Source organism: Silurus aristotelis, assembly GCF_946808225.1.
Source record: "Silurus aristotelis genome assembly, chromosome: 11".
In the NCBI taxonomy this organism is placed as follows: Eukaryota; Metazoa; Chordata; class Actinopteri; order Siluriformes; family Siluridae; genus Silurus; species Silurus aristotelis.
In genome coordinates this window covers 22,556,751-22,577,528 of record NC_139584.1, presented here as the reverse complement: position 1 = coordinate 22,577,528, position 20,778 = coordinate 22,556,751, and the positions used below count along the sequence as shown (strand labels likewise).

Genomic DNA, 20,778 nt, shown 5'->3' with positions numbered 1-20,778 from the left:
GTTATGGGAAAATAATCCATGTCGGGATGATGTTCTACAGCCTGATGTGAAGGATGTTTACGTAAATGAGATTGAAATAGAAATTAAGCCAGGAAAAGAGACTAGTACAGCAGGAGCTGAACAAAAGAAAAGAGAGATAGATAATGCAAAAAAACTAACTGTGCTGACTCAGGGGTTTTGGGGAATGGGGGCAGGTGGGAAGAGGACGTCTGGCTCACTGACACGAACAAGGAGGCTTCACTTCCCAGGAATGTCGGGCATCCTTTTCTCTCAACAGGGGGGTGTAACCACCCTACATCCCTTCCCTTATCTTTCTTTTTGTTTCTCTGACCCTCTATTAACTCTCCATATCCATGTCAATATCTCACTTTCTCTCTCTGTACAACAACTATCAGAACAGACTACACAACACAATGTGTAAAAAAAAAAAAGACAAAACATACGCTGGACATACAGCATTTAATCATTAGGTATTATTCTTAAAATACTGTAAACTGTTGTAAGAGCATGAGCTGTGATAGATTTAACCTAATTCCCTATGATGGCAGATGGAGATGAGTTTGAAATTGCTTGTGGTATCATTTACATTAAAAAAAGTACTTTTGTGCATTTTGTTCACATTATTACATAGAAAGGCTGTTGTTATTTAATGTATAAACCTAATGCACGGCCCGCCACTGAATCCTATGCGCACTTTTTTCTAGCATACTATCTCTTACAGGCAGTAGAAAGAATAAGCTTGTTTTCCTCAATATTTTAAAATCAGTAACATTAATGATGGCTGGCGAATAGATGACAAAAAGTCACAGGTTGCTGAATCTGTCGAATAAGTGAACAATAATTCTTCTTAAACATTAGACTGAAGTGTAATATGATGGCGTTTAGAGGTTTCTACTTTAGTGACTAGTATTATAAAATGTAAACCTAAGGTCAGTTATGTGTACTTCACCTCTTGTCTGACTTTTGCTTTACTCACACACACACACACACACACACACACACACACACACACACACACACACACACACACACACACAATTGGCTCTAACAATAGGAAACACCTGCACGGAACAACCTTTGAGCCTGATCTGTTTCCGCATGGTCACGCTTTTATTTGCCAGGGCTTTTGATCCGCACTGCACCTTGACAACGTGTGTTTGCCGTCAGCGCGACTCCAGAGAGTTCTACTTGAGAAAAACAGTACAGGCCAGTCGGTCTCATGATAACCATTATCTGAACAAGACTTACATTGTTCACATTGTTCCAGCTGCTGGATAATGTCAGCAAGAACGCTCTCTCTCTCTCTCTCTCTCTCTCTCTCTCACTCACCTTTTTAAACATTGCCTCTGTACAGGCAATTTGCAACTCTAAGATAAACTGTAACTTCATTCTAGAAAGTTGGGCCAAACTCTGCTGTTTAAAATGGCAGGCATTACGTTCTTCCATGTGCTGTTTTATTATTTTCCCCAATAAAAAATCAATTTTGTTAAGAAAAGCTTTTAGAAGAAGAACAGTGTTTTTCTCAGACGCCTGGTGCAAGACTACCTGAAAACGAAGAACCGTACCCATATTAAAGAATAATGATTCCGCTCACACCACAAAAGCAGACAAGTTACAGTGTTATGGACCTACACGTCTGGTCTATATATCAGTAAATGAAACCACTCTTTCCCACGGTTCAACTGAAGGGAATTCCAGACCACCCTTTTCAAGAAGACCAGATCAGTTTAAATTCCACTCCAAGTCTGGAAAGAAATGCAAACATCAGTCCCATAACCATGGTCTCTCATTTACACTCTCATGTGTGTACACACAACTACAATCAGGAGGAGCATGTCAAGGAGAGTTTGGATCACAATTAAGATAAAATAAACAAAATGGAACAACTGTATCAAAATCGCCTTCATCAAGTATAAGAAGAAACGAGCTGAACAGGACTGAGGTCCAAGGTTTTTATCTTCAATATTATCTACATTGTGTTATGTTACAGCCTTAATTCAAAATGGATTAAATTCATTATTTTCCTGAAAATTCTACAAACAATACCCCATAATGACAATGTGAAAAAGTGTGTTTAAAATCTTTGCAAATGTAATAAAAATAAAAAAAATTAAAGTCACATGCACATAAGTATTCACAGCCTTTGCCATGACACCTAAAATTGCATGCTGTTTCCCCTGATCATGCTTTAGATGTTTCTGCAACTTGGTTTGGAGTTCACCAGTGGGAAATTCAGTTGATTGGACATGATTTGAAAGGCACACACTTGTCTATATAAAGGTTCCACAGTTAACAGTGCATGTCAGAGAACAAAAAAAACAGGCCATGAAGTCCAAGGAATTGTCTTTAGACCTCCGAGACTCCGCTCTAGGAAGAGTCCTGGTGGTTCCAAACTTCTTCCTTTTACGGATGACAGAGGCCACTGTGCTCACTAGGACCTTCAGTGCTGCAAAGATTCTTCTGTTTCCTTCACCACGATGGACACTGAAATTTCTTTAGCATTTCTCTGTCGAGAGAGAGAAGAAACTTCCAGAAGAACAACCATCTCTGCAGCACTCCACCAATCAGGCCTGTACGGTAGAGTGGCTCTTGGCCTGAATGCCAAGCGTCATGTCTGGAGGAAACCAGGCACCAATTTTTACCTGGCCAATACCATCCCTATAGTGAAGCATGGTGGTGGAAAAATCATGCTGTGGGGATGTCAGTGTGGTCCGAGCCGACGAGCTCCTGTCGCTTAAATTGCTGAAGAAGGCAGTGCTATTAATGCTTGATGGGTCAGGACTGTTTTGGCAGCAAAATGGGGGACCAACACAATATTAGGCCGGTGGTCATAATGTTATGCCTGATCGGTGACCATAAAGGTATGCTTGATCGTTGTATATTCCCAGAAGAAATTAGGGTTAGTTCTGTCCATGCTTAGGAAATGTAAGATTAACTGAGGTGTAGTGTTATTGCTACATCATTGCAGCAATAGTTAGTCTTACAAAACTCTGTTAATGATTTCCCAAGTAAACACACACAGAGCCATTCAAGGCCATGTGAAACTGTGAAAAAAAGCACAGGTGTGAGAGTGTGCGAGTGTGAAATTAGCATGACCAATAGATGACATGGAAGGTTGTGTTGGAATGTAAGATGAAAGGAACGTTTTCAACACATTTCCTTCTATCCTCCTAACCTCTTGTCCATGTGTTCATTATTTATAGTCACTCAGTTCACTCTCAACTGCCTGTCATTTATCTCGCTATACAATCCTATAGTCTCTGTCAGATATGCAGCAGAATGTTGTTCTCTGATATTTCAGTGTAATCTGCCAACATAAGAGCTCAATCCGGTTTTTGTGTGTATTAAAAAAGTGTGTTTTTGTTTCATAAACTTCTTATTTGAGTTTTTTATACTAATAAAGTAAAAATGTAACAATCCCCTTTTACATGTACGTGTAGCCCTAGAAGAATTCTAATATTCTATGACTTTTCTATGATATTGTAGCCCCCACAAAAATAAATAGTTTGTCAATAAAACAGAAAAAAGTAACAATTAAACAGGTTCTACGATCCAGTTTGCAGTTTTTACTCTGAGGAACAGTGGGAGTTTTTCAGTGTGGACTGTGGCATAATTGAACATCATATGTTCAATTCATATTGTCACATTGCTCTTAGTCACATTCTTCAGTTATCCCTTTATCCTGATCACAAAGAAGAACGTAAAATATTTTTGTTTTGTTTTGTTAGGCAACATATATCCCACTCTCTAACACTTCTAAATGACCAGGTCAAATTAGTGCCTGCTGTTTGAGCTGCTATTGAAACTCCATGGTGGATACAGAGCCTATACTTTAAACACTGGGTATAAGTTCAGTATACACCTTAGACATGACACCAGTCCACACACAAACACACTTACTTACAATTCAGTCTTGGCCAATCTACACCCACAGGCATATTTTAGGGAGGTAGAAAGGAAATCTTAAAGCTCAGAGAAAACCCACATGGACATGGGGGGAACAGGTGCAGAAACTCCTCACAGTCACAGAGCTCAAAGATGTGGCTTAGGTGTGTGAGCGACAAATGCTGCTCTCTACACCAGTGGTCCCCAACCTTTTTTGCACCACGGACCGAATTAATGTCAGACAATATTTTCCCGGACCGGCCATTAAGGTGTGGCGGATAAATACAACAAAATAAAATTATACGACCGGCATAAAAAATTATATTTTATAAATATCATAATAAACTTGAATCCACTGTGTTGTTTTTTGTTCATTTTGCTCGCTTGGGGGTTTGAATTTAGCGGTAATGTATAACGTGTTAGCGGCCGGAGCAGCCCCTTTAAGAAGGTAGCGGATGTACCGGTAGGTAAGACATGTGACCGAGGCATCATGACATGCATCAAGAGTGAGTCATAGACAGATGTGCAGGGGAGAATCCGGTAATTTTCAAATTAAAACCTCGTTCAGAAGCATTATAATAATGTAATAATGTAAGTTCATTCATTAATTTTCCTTTCCATTTCCGCTTATCCGTAATTCTGGTTGCGGGGGGCAGCAGTCTAAGCAGGCCCCCGCCCTCGACTGCTGCCCAATCCTCACAGCACCATCCCTTACGGTCTCTCCTGCAGGTGGGGAGCCCACGGGAAGATAATGTAAGTTATTTATTCTTTTTGTGCGGCCCAGTAAAAATTAACCCACAGACCGGTGCCGGTCCACGGCCCGGGGTTGGGGACCACTGGTCTACACCATCAAACAGGCCATGACTTTATGATTACAGCCCCTGATATTCATAATTAATTATTGGTTATATTTATGATTTCCATCACTGACATATGCAAACTATATAGATCCTGTGCAGGCATAGAAAATGAGAGGAGGAGCTCATTAACACAAAAGTTCACCATTTTCTACACTCATCATCTTTGTGCATGTTATGTGTGGAGAGAGAGAGAGAGAGAGAGAGAGAGAGAGAGAGAGAGAGAGAGAGAGAGAGAGAGAGAGAGAGAGAGAGAGAGAGAGAGAGAGAGAGAGAGAGAGAGAGAGAGAGAGAGAGAGAGCTTGTGGTTCAGGCCCATTATAGTCCCATAGAGCACATCTCCAGAAATAATCAGAGCCATGTGATACTACTGGCTTAAAAGTGGAAGTACATTTAATCTACACTAGAGTTAATCTTACTATCTTTCTAAAAGCTTCACACACACACACACACACACACACACACACACACACACACACACACACACACACACATACATACATAGTTTTTTCTACAAGTTTTGGGTTTGTTTTATTAAACAGGTTTTTACAAGCACTAAACACATGTGATGTCTGGGTCCTGTGCTCCTGCTTAGTACTTGTACTTGGTTTCCATTTGTCTTCATTAAATACTGTATCTGACCAGTGCCTTTTAACTGTGTGTGTGTGTGTGTGTGTGTGTGTGTGTGTGTGTGTGTGTGTGTGTGTGTTTGTGTGTGTGTGTGTGTGTGTGTGTGTGTGTGTGTGTGTGTGTGTGTGTGCGTGCGTGCGTGCGTGTGTGTGCAAGTGCTTTGCATGTCTACTACTAGGTGAATGTTTTACTTCTGGTCAAAATCCTGCTCTTCAAACTGTCAGAATGGCTAAACACCAAACAGCAACCACGTCTCTCCCTCTCTCTGTTACTGCCTCTGTCTCTCCCTCTTTCTGTTACTGCCTCTGTCTCTCCCTCTCTCTGTTACTGCCTCTGTCTCTCCCTCTCTCTGTTACTGCCTCTGTCTCTCTCCTGCCTTTGTCTCTTTCCCTCTCTCTGTTACTGCCTCTGTCTCTCTCCCTCTCTCTGTTACTGTCTCTGTCTCTCTTCCTCCGTCTCTCTCCCTCAATCTGTTACTTCCTCTGCCTCTCTTCTTCTGCCTCTCTTTCTTTTTCCATTATTGCCTCTGTCTCACTCCCTCTGCCTCTCTCCCTCTCTCTCTTCCTCTCTGTTACTTCCTCTTTCTCTCTCCCTCTCTCACTTTTTGTCTTTCTGTCTCTCTCTAGGTGCCTCTGTCCCTGTTGGTCTCTGTAATTGTTGTGCACACTCTGAATCTTTTTTGAACATGTTTTGAACTTCTAAAAACCTACTAGAAATAAATACTTAAAATGAGAAAAACTAATTGGCAATAAACTAAGTAAGCTTGAAATTGGCCTAGAAATAGTTGTAATAACTGTACATTTGGCTTATAGTAAATTAACTATCAGAATATAATAGATATATAAATTATATTAACAACAAAGCAGTTTCCAGTGCTAAGATATATTTTGCACCATTGGATTTGTGCTTTGGGTTGCTCATGCTGGAAGGTGAAAGTTTCTTGGTCTCCAGCTGTATGTACTAAAGCATGATGCCACCGCCACCATGCTTCACCACTGGTATAATGTTTTTTTTGGGTCCTTTTCTTTTGCTAAAAATATCTCTTAGGGTCGCTCAAAAAGATATTTTATTGTATATTCTTTTATCTTCTATTGCTAAGATATATTTTTTATGAGAAAGAGATATAACAACTCTATTAATATTGTCTTAGGTCCCTTGGCAGCCTGCCTGATATGTTCCTGCATTTTGGAGGGATGTCCTGTTATTGTTAATGTCATATGTGACGCTCCATTTTCTCTCTTTTTTAATGATGTCATTCCCAGAATTCCTGTAAATGTAATGTTTAGAAAAGTCTTTTGTATCCCTTCCATTATCAATACCTTATTTTACAGTTGTTGGAATCTCTCTAAAATCCTACAAAAACAGCAGATCTTCTGAGGTTGATCAGAATCACTTTATTGGATAACAGGTGTGAATGTGACTAAATAAGAGTGAAAGTGAGTGAATGTGAGTGAATAAATGTGAAAGTGTGTAAGAGTGAAATTGAGTGAATAAGAGTAAAAGTGAGTAATATGAGTTAAATGTGAGTGAATAAAAGTGAATAAGAGTAAATGTGAGTTAATAAGAGTGAATAAGAGTAAATGTGAGTGAATAAGAGTAAATAAGAGTAAATGTGAGTAAATAAGTGTAAATGTGAGTGAATAAGAGTGAATAAGAGTGAATAAGAGTGAATGTAAGTGATTAAGAGTGAATAAAAGTAAATGTGAGTGAATAAGAGTGAATAAGAGTAAATGTGAGTAAATAAGAGTAAATGTGAGTGAATAAGAGTAAATAAGAGTAAATGTGAGGGAATAAGAGTGAATGTGTGTGAATGTGAGTGAATAAGAGTGAATAAGATTGAAAGAAAGTGAATAAGAGTGTAAAAGTGAGTAAATAAGAGTAGAAGTGAGTAAATGTGAGTGAGAGTGAGTGTATAAGAGTGAAAGTAATTAAATAAGAGTGTAAAAGTGAGTAAATAAGAGTAAAAGTGAGTGAAAGTGAGTGAATAGGTAATTCTGATCTTCTGAGGTTGATCAGAATCACTTTATTGGATGACAGGTGTGAATGTGACTGAATAAGAGTGAAAGTGAGTGAATGTGAGTGAATGTGAGTGAATAAATGTGAAAGTGTATAAGAGTGAAATTGAGTGAATAAGAGTGAAATTGAGTAAATATGAGTTGAAAAAGAGTGAATAAGAGTAAATGTAAGTGAATAAGAGTGAATAAAAGTGAATAAGAGTAAATGTGAGTGAATAAGAGTAAATGTGAGTGAATAAGAGTGAATAAGAGTGAATAAGAGTAAATGTGAGTGAATAAGAGTAAATGTGAGTGAATAAGAGTGAATAAGAGTAAATGTGAGTGAATAAGAGTGAATGTGAGTGAATAAGAGTGAATAAGAGTAAATGTGAGTTATTAAGAGTAAATGTGAGTGAATAAGAGTGAATAAGAGTAAATGTGAGTAAATAAGTGTAAATGTAAGTAAATAAGAGTGAAAAAGAGTGAATAAGAGTAAATAAGAGTGAATGTGAGTAAATAGGAGTGAATAAGAGTAAATAAGAGTAAATGTGAGCGAATAAGAGTGAAAAAGAGTGAATAAGAGTAAATGTTAGTGAATAAGAGTAAATAAGAGTAAATAAGAGTAAATGTGAGTGAATAGGAGTGAATAAGAGTAAATGAGAGTAAGTAAGAGTGAACAGGAGTGAATAAGAGTGAATAAGAGTAAATGTGAGTGAATAAGAGTGAATGTAAATGAATAGGAGTGAATAAGAGTGAATATGAGTAAATGAGAGTGAATAAGAGTGAATATGAGTGAATAAGAGTGAATAAGAGTAAATGTGAGTGAATAAGAGTGAATGTAAATGAATAGGAGTAAATAAGAGTGAGTAAGAGTGAGCAGGAGTGAATAAGAGTGAATAAGAGTAAATGTGAGTGAATAAGAGTGAATGTGAGTGAATAGGAGTGAATAAGAGTGAATATGAGTAAATGAGAGTGAATAAGAGTAAATGAGAGTAAGTAAGAGTGAACAGGAGTGAATAAGAGTGAATGTGAGTGAATGAGAGTGAATGTAAATGAATAGGAGTGAATCAGAGTGAATATGAGTAAATAAGAGTGAATAAGAGTGAATGTAAGTGAATACGCGTGAATAAGAGTAAATGAGAGTGAATGAGAGTGAATAAGAGTGAATGTGAGTAAATAAGAGTGAATAAGAGTGAATAAGAGTGAATAAGAGTGAAAGTGAGTGAATAAAAGTGAATGTGAATGTATAAAAGTGAATAAGAGTGAATAAGAGTGAATAATAGTAAATGTGAGTGAATAAGAGTATATGTGAGTGAATAAGAGTGAATAAGAGTAAATAAGAGTAAATGTGAGTGAATAAGAGTGAATAAGAGTGAATGTGAGTGAATGTGAGTGAATGTGAGTGAATGTGAGTGAATAAGAGTGAATAAGAGTAAATGTGAGTGAATAAGAGTGAATGTGAGTGAATAAGAGTGAATAAGAGTAAATGTAAGTGGTCTATTCTGAGCACTGTCTCTTGATTAAGTGCAATACACATGCAATCAGTTTATTGAAATGATTTGGTTGGCTTTGGGATAAAATCACATTATAGAGTGGGGAAAATATCTGACTTTGATTCATCATATTTTTGTGCACCTTAGAGAATTTTTGAGGGGTGTGTAGTCAATTTCTTTCTCTCTCTCTATTTCTCTCTCTCTCTCTCTCTCTCTCTCTCTCTCTCTCTCTCTCTCTCTCTCTATCTCTCTGCTGTCCTACTTTTACCATCCCACCAAAAGTTCCCAAAGGCACTGAAAAGCCACCTGCTTCGTCATGCCTATATAATCAGGTTATGCTGCTTATTCATGTGACCAGTATGTTACTGTTATACACAAGTCTAAATGCTGTTGTAAAAGTGCTCGCTGCTGTAAGGTATCAGGAAAAAGGTGTCCCCCAGATCCCGAGCTCACCTTGGCGGACTGTCTTCATCCGCACGGGGTCTTTGGTGTTGTCCAGCAGAGCCATCACGTCGTACCGGGGTAAGCCGGATACGGGCAAACCTTCGACCTCGAGCAGTAAGTCTCCTTCAGAGAGCTGGCCGTACTGATACACCACATCGTTCCTCACCGCCGCGACGTAGGCGAACTGCCCGCTCTCTGCCCCGCCGCGCAGCTCCACACCCAGCTCCCCGGTACTGCTCCTGCGCAACGAGCACTCATTCACTCTGCCCGTCCAGTGGTTTCTCTTCTGGATGGTTTTAGACATGTCCACTGTCTCCCAGCTCAGAGCCGAACCTGTGTCTCAGTGCTCACAGATCAACAAAGCGGCGGTCCAACAGCGGAAACTTCAGCTGACTCGAGCTGACGCTCCTCCGGCTGACTCATACCTCACTCTTTACAAAGTGTTATACACACCAGAAAATTCACTCAGAAATATATATTTACAGAAAAGTACATACACAAGACTTCTTCAGTTTTTTTTTTGTTTTTTTTTTGTAAAGCGCCGGAAACTTTACTCCTCTATTTCTGAAGAATCCAGTCACACTTCTGTTACTTACACTTTCCGACACTTGTTGTAAACTTTTTGATTTGTCTTCAACGTTTTAATAATATTAGTCATTTATATTACCTAAGATTTCGGCTCGAAATTCGTCTATTTTATTGATATTTTTTCTTCTGCGTCTCCTTTAAGCAGGTAACCTTCGCACAAGCTGCTCGCGCTATCGGGGCACGAGCACGAACACGACGCCCATGCGCACTGCTTAGCTGAAAATCAGAGCCGGGGGGGGATCCTAGGCTCAATTCCAAATTGAAAGCCTAGTTCTCTTTTAAGTGCACTACAACGTGCATGGAATTAGGATTTTAAATCGTATATAGTGACTTTTGTATTTATTAGAAGGTCATTTAGGACACACCCTGGTCACGCCCGTTTCCCAGGGTCCTAACGCCGTTTAAATAACAGGATTGTATTGATAAGAGGTTTTAATAGGATTGAAGGCAAATCACGCGATATTTTACGATATTTGCGTAAGGCGTTTATTATAATGGTGTAAAGATAATCAGGGATAAGTACCATAATCATTTTTTTATTCACAATTTTTTTTCATTAATATTGCTCAGCTTTATTAATATGTTATTTGACAAAGATCTATTAACTATATTGGTACATTTCAGTCACTATTTATAAAATTTTAATAATTATTTCACTATGATGACTGATACTGCAACTGAAATTATTTTAATAATTTAATGATGTTTTACAAAAATATAAACACATTATAAAACACAGCCCTTTTGCAAGCCAGTGTGGTTTTAAATATAGTTTTTATGTTTGTTATTGTTTTTTTTTTTTATTGATGATGATGATGATGATGATGACGATGATGATGATGATGATGATGATGGTCATAATTTATTAGTAGCAATGGTAGTTTAAGTAGTAATAGTAGTAATTTATAATAGTATTTTAAAAGATAATGTATTTTAAATAAAAATATATTATTAAAATTCTTCAGATTTATTAAGATGTTACTGGAAAGAAATCTGTTTTGTATATTTACACGTTTTAGTCACCATTCACCAAATTAAAATAACTAACCTCACTAATATGACTATTACTGAAACTGAAATAATATTATAAATTATACATTATAAACACATGTGAAAGCTTTTTTTTAAATGTATGTTTATTATTATCTTATTGATGATGATGATGATGATGATGATGATTAAGTAATAGTAGTAGTAGTAGTAGTAGTAAAGATAATTATTGTATTTGTATGGGGTTTCAGATTGCAGAGGCATCTTTTACTTCAAATGTAATTATTTTTTCAATATTTAATCGCTTTTCCATTGCTCTAAATCATAGTCAATTTTATAATATGTTAATGTTTTATTATTACCAAAATATGGTTTAAAAAATAGAGCTGATATAAGGGTATAAGGGTTGACAACAACAGCATTGTTTAGGATATAAAGACTTATATAAAGGCACAAAGCATTGCCACCTTACAGCTCCAGAGTCCTGGAGTGTGTGTGTGTGTGTGTGTGTGTGTGTGTGTGTGTGTGTGTGTGTGTGTGTGTGTGTGTGTGTGTGTGTGTGTGTGTGTGTGTGTGTGTGTACTCCTATGTTGATACAGTAAAATGCTAATAGGTTAATTGACTATGTTAATTTGCTTTTAGTTGTGAAAAAGTGTCTGCTTTGTACCATGATGGACTGCTGTTCCATCCAATGTGTATTATACAAATACCAGCCTAATCTTCTGTATTCCTGGGACGTTTCATATCTTCTGAAATCTTAACTAGGATAGATTGATGTTTACTCTAAAGAAAATAATTAATGTTTAAAAAAAATAGGCGGGTATATTGTTTCACTTAAAATCCTTCCCGTCTTAATCTGACCTGTCTCCATCTTTTATTTCATGACTATCACTTAAAGATAAGTACAGCATATTTCTCTGTACACAAAAGTTTAAAAACATAAATCATTTAACATACGCATCCATGTTCACGAATGGTAAAATGGGTAAAATATTGCCAAGTAAAAATAGAATGAAAGAATGGGGCCTTTTTAACTGTAAAATGTTTTTTCTTTACAGGTGAAAAAAGGCAATAATATTTAGAGAAAGTGCTTCTTGATATTTCTTAGTTCTAATGGTTCCTAACTTTTTATACATTCTGTTTTTTCAATAAAAACCAGTATAAAACCAGCATTTTCTCCTTTTTTTTTTTTTTAGAATTTACATTTTAATTTATAATGCACATTTTAAAATAATTGGGGACTTTATATATTTGGTGTTGTTGTTTTTCGATATTAATATCACAGTCTTCTGCAGGGAGTTCTGAGATAATAGACCAGTCAAGACAGAATGGATGGGAGGTTTTTATTTCTCTATGATATGCACATATTAAGCCAGAAGAACTCTCTGTATGGGACCCCACACACACTCGTTTTTGCCTAGGGGCAATTTATAGTGAAGCTCCATACCAGTGTGTTTTGGGAAGTGAGAAATCCTGAAGGAAACGCATATGGTCACAGGGAGTACTTTTGAAATACCACTCAGACACTATCGAACCCTGGACCCCAAAGTTGAGGCACAGACACTATATTATATTTTACAGACTTTCTCATTTGAGAGTATTTTCTATGAACCTTGACAATAAGTTTTAGCCACATGTATGATGAATTCAACATTCAAATTACATTGTCTTATTTGGTGGCCATGTGCTTCTATTATTAGTAAACTCTAATAACCTCTGAAAGAAGATCAAACCAAAGGTCTCAGATTCTTGATTACATGAAGACTTTTAAGAAGGTTTGTATGTTCTTGTATAAAGAAGTTTGCATGAATTGTATGTATAAAAATAGACCAAAAAAGTTGGTTTTATCCTCCTAGAAGCTCAGCTTCTCGGTTCATTACGAAAGCCACTGAAATAAATATAAAAACTTAATTTTGCATGCTATAAAGAATGTTTACCTTGCAGACAGATAAGCCATAGACCAAAATGACAGCATGGCAAACAGAGTTGAGATGTGTTCTGATTTGACATAGGCACACCTAGAAACCTGAACGATGAACAAACAAATTTCAACAATATTAATGTCACGTGACACTCTTTAAACAATTGTGCCATTGTTTTGTTTTGATTCTTTAAACACTAAAAGATTTCTTACTTTTCTTTTTATTTTGATGCATGTAATTTTGTGTGCTATGCTGATGTTCATGTTGAGAGACATTAACAACAGATATCAAAAGTAGAAGTAAACTGTAGATCTTTTGTTAGCTTTGTTATGCAGAACATGTGATAAGAAAACACACACGGCCAAGAAACGCCTAAATATCCAACTGTCCAACTATTAAAGCAGAGTATAAATCAATTTGAACACATCATTGTAAACAGAAAAAGAAGAAGAAAAAGAAGAAGAGAATGTGCATTCAGTTATTGGATTGGAAAATGTATCACAAACACAAACTGTACATTTAACATTCATTACAGGTAAGATTACAGACCCAAACTGACAAAAACAGGTACTCATATAATAATATTAAGATTATACTGTATTGAAAGACTTTAAGAAAGTGTCAAGCCCTGCTCTGATCTAAAGACTTGTGGAGTTGGTGTGTGAAGTCCAAAAATTGCATCTACTGTATATTTACAAGGGAAAGTTACTTGTATGTAGATTGTATTTACACACCTGAACTCCCTATTCAGAATATGCAAATCACCTGCATGTATTTCACACCTCTGAGATTGCCCGATTTGTTCTAGAAGCATCCGACACTGGGTTTTTCAGTAATGTCTAAGTAAAACTAGGAAAAAAACAAGATATATAAAATGTGGCCTCAAGACACAAACACATTTTCTATGCTGCTGTATTTTGTGCATATAGCTTTTGAGATAAACTGAAGAACAGCATACTGTTCAATGCAAATGACTCTTTATAATAAGCACTTCCAAAGAAGCAGTAGAAAAACTGGCTGAAAAATCCTAATGCACTGAATCGATATGGTGTAATTAAATATTAACCTGGCAGTCGAACTGTCTGATTTTCCCATGTTGTTGGCTAAACACAGCTTTTATTACATTTTTCCCATGAGACGGTGATGCCATAACATTCTATTAACCACACACATTACTGCCAGTTATTGATATCAATGCTGCACTTGAAGTGTAAACCAGATACAGTGAATATTCTGTCATTTAGCATTACAAACATTTCATACAAATTCACCACGAGACAATATTCGACCAAAATCTTGAAATTCACAATGTTTACAAAATTATAATACCAGTAAAAAAATATGGCATAAAATATGGTACACTGTAATTGCTAATATATATGACAATATTTTATCAGCTAATATTAACACTAAATAAATAGTAAAAAATTTAATATTTATAAATTATGCAAAAAAAAAAACATTTTCTTTGTTACAAAAAATATGTTTGTGTCTAAACACTGATCATGTATTGTTAAATATTGCTTTGTATCGTTTGGTATACTAAAGCGCTATTGTGCAAACATATGCTTGATGTTGCTTGCCAGAAAATATACCATCCCTTCTAAATAATGCAAAATGCAGCAGATGAATAGCATGAGGGCCAGAATCTCATGAGAGCTTCGTAATCTGAACAAGTGGTGTGCTTAATGGGTTCGTTTTATCTGCTTACATCTGCTTCTACGCCGGACTCATCAACAAGTGAACACAGCAGTTCAGGAAATGAAAGGAGCGTGAAGACAAACTCACAATGGTAAACTTGTAATCAGAAAAGGGCGAGTAAGAGAATGAGGAAGTGCTGATGTAAAGGGGAAGGAGAGAATGAGGGAGAAATAAAGAATCAAATTGCTTTGTTGTTGGGTGGATACGTTTTCCTGTCTTTGTCATTCTCTCTGTTTTTACTCAACAAAAATTAACTGTGACATTTAAGAAGTGCAATCTAGGCCTTTTTTAAGAACACTGACGAAGATTAAAAAAAAATTCATATTATGGTTTCCATTTCACTTGACATCTCTATTAAGAAACAATTCTGAATTTGTGTCAAAACGCAACACAATCTACTTTGAAATAAATCCACTCTGCTATGCTGCTGTTTTCTCATTTGTGACATGGTTATCTTTTAATGCATTAGTGAGAAGTTCATGGTTTCAAATGAGACAAGTCCAAGCACTGTATTTATGAATTGTTCTGTACTGGTGCTTTAATTTTATGATTAGTGTCTAGTAGCACATTGTCTGAACAGATGAAACCTTTGTTTTACATAAAGGTCACACACACACACACACACACACACACACACACACACACACACACACACACATATACTGTATATATATATATATATATATATATATATATATATATATATATATATATATATATATATATATATATATATATATATATATATAGGGGGGCACAATATACTTTGACTAGAAGGTTCAATTCACTGAAATACTTCATCCAGTTGACAATTCAATGTGTGTATTTTTAAGTGTGTATGGCACATTGTAATGTGGATTTCACAACACAGTGCAGGAGTAGCTACAGTGACAGTATCTTCTCATCAATGATGCTTACAACTGTATCCCATCACTTTAAAATGCATCAGCTGATACAGTGATTGGGCTGCAATTTTTGCATACATTCCTAAAACACAGGCACTTGCCTCTTTTTCATTCTGATGATACACCCAGTGGAGCTTTATCAAGGTCACAGACGTCTTTATGAGGATGAATAATAATTTATGTTAATTAGGGCATATATAATAATGATAATAATAAGCCCAGCTTCATATTACCTTTTTTTCTGATTCGACATCATGGGGGTCTATTCTCAATTGCTTTTTAATATTTCAAGTGTTTGCCCTCGGGACAAACTCACAGCCATACAGATGAGCAGAAATTACTTTTTAATTTGGAAATTAAAATGCACCCAAACCATATGTCATGTTTCAAACTGTCAACAAACACTTGCTAAAGCTAAAGCATTGATCTCAAAATGCTTCCTTTTATTCCTATTATTTTTTTTGCTTTTGATTTAATTAATGAATTGAGGTCTGATGATCAGGGGATATTCGTTAAGCTTTTTTTCTTTTTTTTTGGCTTACATATAAATGTGAGCTGTACTCAAAGCTGCTCTACAACTTAGTTGTAAAGTTTTAGGGCAGGAAGTGTTGTAGACCGGACGTGTAATTCTGCTGTGTACCGATCTTAGATACGTTTGGTTCTATTCAAAGCTCAGGATAAGCTCAGGGAAGGCTGATCAGAGAACAGGGATTTAGAGGTAACTTGTAAGACCAGTGTGGGGATGTGATGGTTATTTCAGCAACGGGATATCCTGTCCCAGCCTTGTCACATGACCAACACAATGAGAAATCAGGATGCATGTTATGACCTAGATGTTTTTATTTTGGCCTCACAAAATAGTTTTCCACGTAGGCATTTGCTTGTGTGTTCGTTTGCTTTGTGATTTGTATTTGCTTGTATGTTCATGATTGTCTTCTATTTATGTTTTGTAATCTCACTGAGATTCTCTAAACTGTCAGAGATAATATTATTTAGCCTGCATTAATAACAACTATTTCCACAATGTATATCAACCTTGACCAATATTGAAAAGCTCATACTGTACTGGTATGCAATTACTTCATAATTTCGTTCTCTAATATATAATTTGCAGTACAATCTGTGTTAAATTCATTCCGTTTTATTACTATGCTTTTAAAAAATCTGTCATTTAAATATGTTTAAATATCTAGTCACTTAAGATTCAAGGGTTATCTTGAATTTTCACATTCAATCTAAAATATATGGATTGAGCATTGGAGTAAGAAAGAAACTTTTAAGCCATCTGCTGGTCAAACTGTATACACAAAGAATGTCTAGAGGGGGAATTTCAATCCATCCATCCATCCATCCATCCATCCATCCATCCATCCAAATTCTTAGTGGGATTATGTTTGGGCATTATGCTTACAGATTTTTTTTTAAGGTTAAAAAAAAGTAATTTCCCACTTTGTTACTCAATCAAACAGTAATTCAAACATTACATTTATATTTGAAAAATAGGAAAAATTCAGTCTCAACAACCATCACACTATAATGCAATCACAATCGAAATGCAGGCACAGATGAGAAAGAATGTTACGGAATGATAGAAAGGGTTGGAAACCAATGTCTGAATCTAAAGGACCCCAGCAAGGCACAATGAGAGTCATTTTATCAAACATGTTGGTGTTAATGTGATGGTATGGAGATGTTTTGCTGCTGGACAACGTTATTACATAAGTCAGAAGCGTCGCTTGAAAGAACGCTGAATTTTTAAATGCATATAAAAACCTGACAATAGAATAGAATAGAATAGAATAGAATAGAATAGAATAGAATAGAATAGAATAGAATAGAATAGAATAGAGTTATATGGGGAAGCACACCACACTACATTTCTATGCTTTATTTGTTAGGGCCTTAATATCAATTATTTCCTCCTCACTAAATTCTATAGAGAGAAAAAAACCAACCTTGGGTGACAAAGAAGAGCATACAAACACAAATGACATTTTAACATGTATCGTTGTTTTTGTTTTGTTTTTTAAATCAATGCAACATTCAGAGAAAAGGTTGGAAAAGAATAAATACACATTATAATTTTTAAACATGCAGAACCATTTTTAGCAATAATAAATTGAAATAAACTTTTTCTATAAGAGGTTTAAAGAAATTTGAGCTTACAACATTGCTGCAGTCCATTTAAATTGAAGGCATGTCCATACAGATTTGTGATAACATCCTGCCACAGCATTTTAATACGGTTTTGACTTGGTCATTCCAACACCTTAATTTTTTTTCTTCTTCAGCCATTTTGATGCAGATTCACTGGTGTGATTGGAATCATTAGTCTTGTGCATGACACAATTTCAGTCCAGCTAAACTGCTGGACAGCTTTAAATTTATCTTGAAAATATTCTGTTGTAAAATGGAGTCTACTGTTATCTAATGACTTCAAGTTTTCGAGGTTGTGTGTCTGCAAAACACCATGCATGACATGTTTGTGCTACTGTCGCTGGGAATACTGGGAAGAAATGATCTCTAAAGGATAAATTAGTAATTGGCCATCAATAAAAAAACAGATGACAACTAGTAGATGATTTATACATCAGTATAACAAGGAAAATAGTACAGCAGCGTTAACTGTAGGTGTATGGAAATCAAGACAGTAACACTTAGTTGGTAAACTGTCAGTTGTAATAGAATTCCCAGCAACTAAACAATATAGACAATCAATCTCTCATAAACAACATTTTCTTAAGTCACTCTTGATTTAATCTTTATCTGTATGAGCTTTTAGCCAGGCGATGTAGGTCTAATCCAGTAGGCGGCGCCATTTCTCAACTATATGAGTAGAATAAAGTATTAAAAGATAATAATAATAATTGTCATTGCACAGGGTACAACAAAACTGAGTTTCAGTCCTTAAGGTGCATAAAAAAAATATATAATAAAGTATTAAACATGTAAATATTAGTGATCTGTTAAAATATGAAGGTATTGCACATTTAAATATTTAGGAATTGCACATTCTAAGTCTCTATACAGATTGCAGTTGAGAATTAATAAATATGAGGTAGAAGTCTGTGAAGTGTATAAATGCAAGTATGTAAGGTGCAAATTGTTCCAAGCAAACACTGATGGTGTTACTCAGTGTTCAGCTCACTAATGGCTCTAGAGTAAAAACTGTTCTTGAGTCTGTCTGGAGCGTCTACCCGACGGTATAGAGTCAAACAGATGGTGTTCGATGGTGTTCAATGTTGTTTATGATGCTAAATAGTTCTTCCAGGGAGGGTAATAAGCAGCCGATCTGCAGGAACAGTGCAGATCATTTCATAATAAGATTGTTTTCTGAACACCTGGTTGACAGTTTTTGGACTTTATTAAGGGTATTTTATTACCCTCTAAAATGAGACCAATCACACTTGTGTCATCTGCAAACTTGATAATGCTGTTGGTAGGAACACATACCCTTGTGGGGTGCCAGTACTGATTGTAAGAGTGGAGAAGAGGTAATGACCTAGTCTAACAGACTGTTGGTGATCTGTTAGAAAGTCCTTAATCCGGTGGTCCAGGACTATCCTCACATAGTTCCCCTGATTTTCAAGGTGGCTTAGTGCAGTATGAAGAGCAGTGACAATGGCATCCTCTGTAGATCTATTTGCTCTGTAGGTGAACTGATAAGGGTCAAAAGACGGTAGGAGACTAACTAAGAGTGAGTACGACTGAGTGGAAGTCACAGAGGCCACTGGCAACACTTTCTTTTGGCAGTGGAATGATATTAGCAGACTTCAGGCAGGATGGTATGCTTGATTTGGGCAAGGATAGGTTGAAGATATTGGTAAAAACAGCAGAAAACTGGTTTGCACATTTCTTTAAATCCCTTCCTGTCATGCCATTAGGGCCAGCAGCTTTCTATGGGTTTACTGCTTTGAGCTCATGCCTCACCTCATGCTTCTGCACTATGAGGATGTGGTTGTTGGAGACTGATGGAGATGTCATAACAGTCTCTGCTGCTAAAACCTCATAGTAAGTCTTGCAATGTGTTGAACACCTTGCCACACCTTTTGTTGGTTGTTGTTAATGAAATGATCTTTGATTTTTTTCTTGTAGGCCATTTTTAGCCTCCTTGATGCCTCTTTTTAGGTTGGCTCTAGCAGCAACTTGTGGAGTGTTTTGACCTCTTTTGTCATCCAGGGCTTCTAAATGGGGTGCATCCTGATTTGTTTGTCCGCCATGACAATGTCAACATAGTTTTCTATATAACAGAGCATTGTTGTATACACCTCCAGGCCGTTATCTATTAGGATGCCCCAATTTGTCCTCTCAAAACAGTCCTGCAGCTATGAGGAAGCTCCTTCAAGCCAGATTTTAACAGTCATTGTGGTAGGTTGAGCTTTTCTTCAGAGGGGGTTGTATGTTGGAGTTAGAAGCATGAATAGGTGGTCTGAATGGCTTAGACATGGTAGTTGTTTTGTTTTGTATTGTTGAAACAAAACCTTGTAGTTCATCATTTTACTGAAAAGAAAGATCACCATGATTTCAATTCAGTGTACCACCGTTTTCCTGTGGAGGTGATTTCAGTAAAATGGGAGCTCAAGTTGCTTCATTGTAAATTTAAGATTGTCCAAAGTAGCTTCATTCAGCTTTGATGACAGCTTTGCACAGTCTTGGCAGTAATTCTGTGTGTTTGCCAAGCTGTTATCAAAGCTAAACATAGCTAATCTGGAAAATCTGAAATCTAAAACACAAAAATGACCATCTTCAGTATTATGTATTGATGTACAACGTTGAAAATAATTAACATAAAGAAAGAAACAGTGCAGTAGAAGGTGTGTCCAAACATATACATAAGTTAGCCTTTAGCATACATGACCCTGTTGATAGTTTACCTGTTGTATTTCCTTAGAACACTTTGGGTAGGTACGGTTCTCTGACCCAGCAGTCTAGCCATCACAATTTAATCCCCGTCAAAATAAACTACGTTTGCCCATTTTTCCCACTTTAGATGCATTCACTTTGACCGATAAAGAAAATCATTATTATTATTATTGACTACAACTGTAATGGTTTTAATGTATGGCTGATCTATAGCAATTGGCCTACAGCAAGCCACATATACATTCACATGACTGTCTTTCCTGCTTGAAACATCTTCCCGTACACCTTCTGACTGTTATCCCAAAGTGGCAGGTTGTCTCCAAGAACCACAAATGTGCACAACCTCGAGTCCACCACACAGTGTCAGACTTTCCCATAGTAAAGAGTACAGCTACACAATTCTCCCAGGAAATACGAGAGACCCTTCTAACCTCAATTCCATGACCACACCATTCATTTTGATGTTGTCACTGTGCTCTTCATTCGTCTCTCTGATGTCCATTTTG

The 20,778-nt window shown here is 36.5% G+C and overlaps 1 protein-coding gene across 28 annotated transcripts in view; it reads right to left on the bottom strand.

Moving 5' to 3' along the window:
• LOC310733273 (membrane-associated guanylate kinase, WW and PDZ domain-containing protein 1-like) overlaps positions 1–10,109 on the bottom strand; it is a 106,656-nt gene extending 96,547 nt beyond the window's left edge. For 10 of the 28 annotated variants that reach the window (XR_014535689.1, XM_083554380.1, XM_083554357.1 and 7 more), the window contains exon 1: positions 9,313–10,104. Coding sequence is in view for 24 of the 28 variants with exons in the window: in XM_083554380.1 (XP_083410506.1) it covers positions 9,313–9,607 (295 nt within the window). In the remaining 4 variants the exon portion in view is untranslated. Of the gene's footprint in view, positions 1–9,312 lie in introns of all 28 variants that reach the window. The other 18 variants (XM_083554352.1, XM_083554358.1, XM_083554354.1 and 15 more) reach the window with 5 other exon arrangements.
• Positions 10,110–20,778: the final 10,669 nt, after the last annotated feature.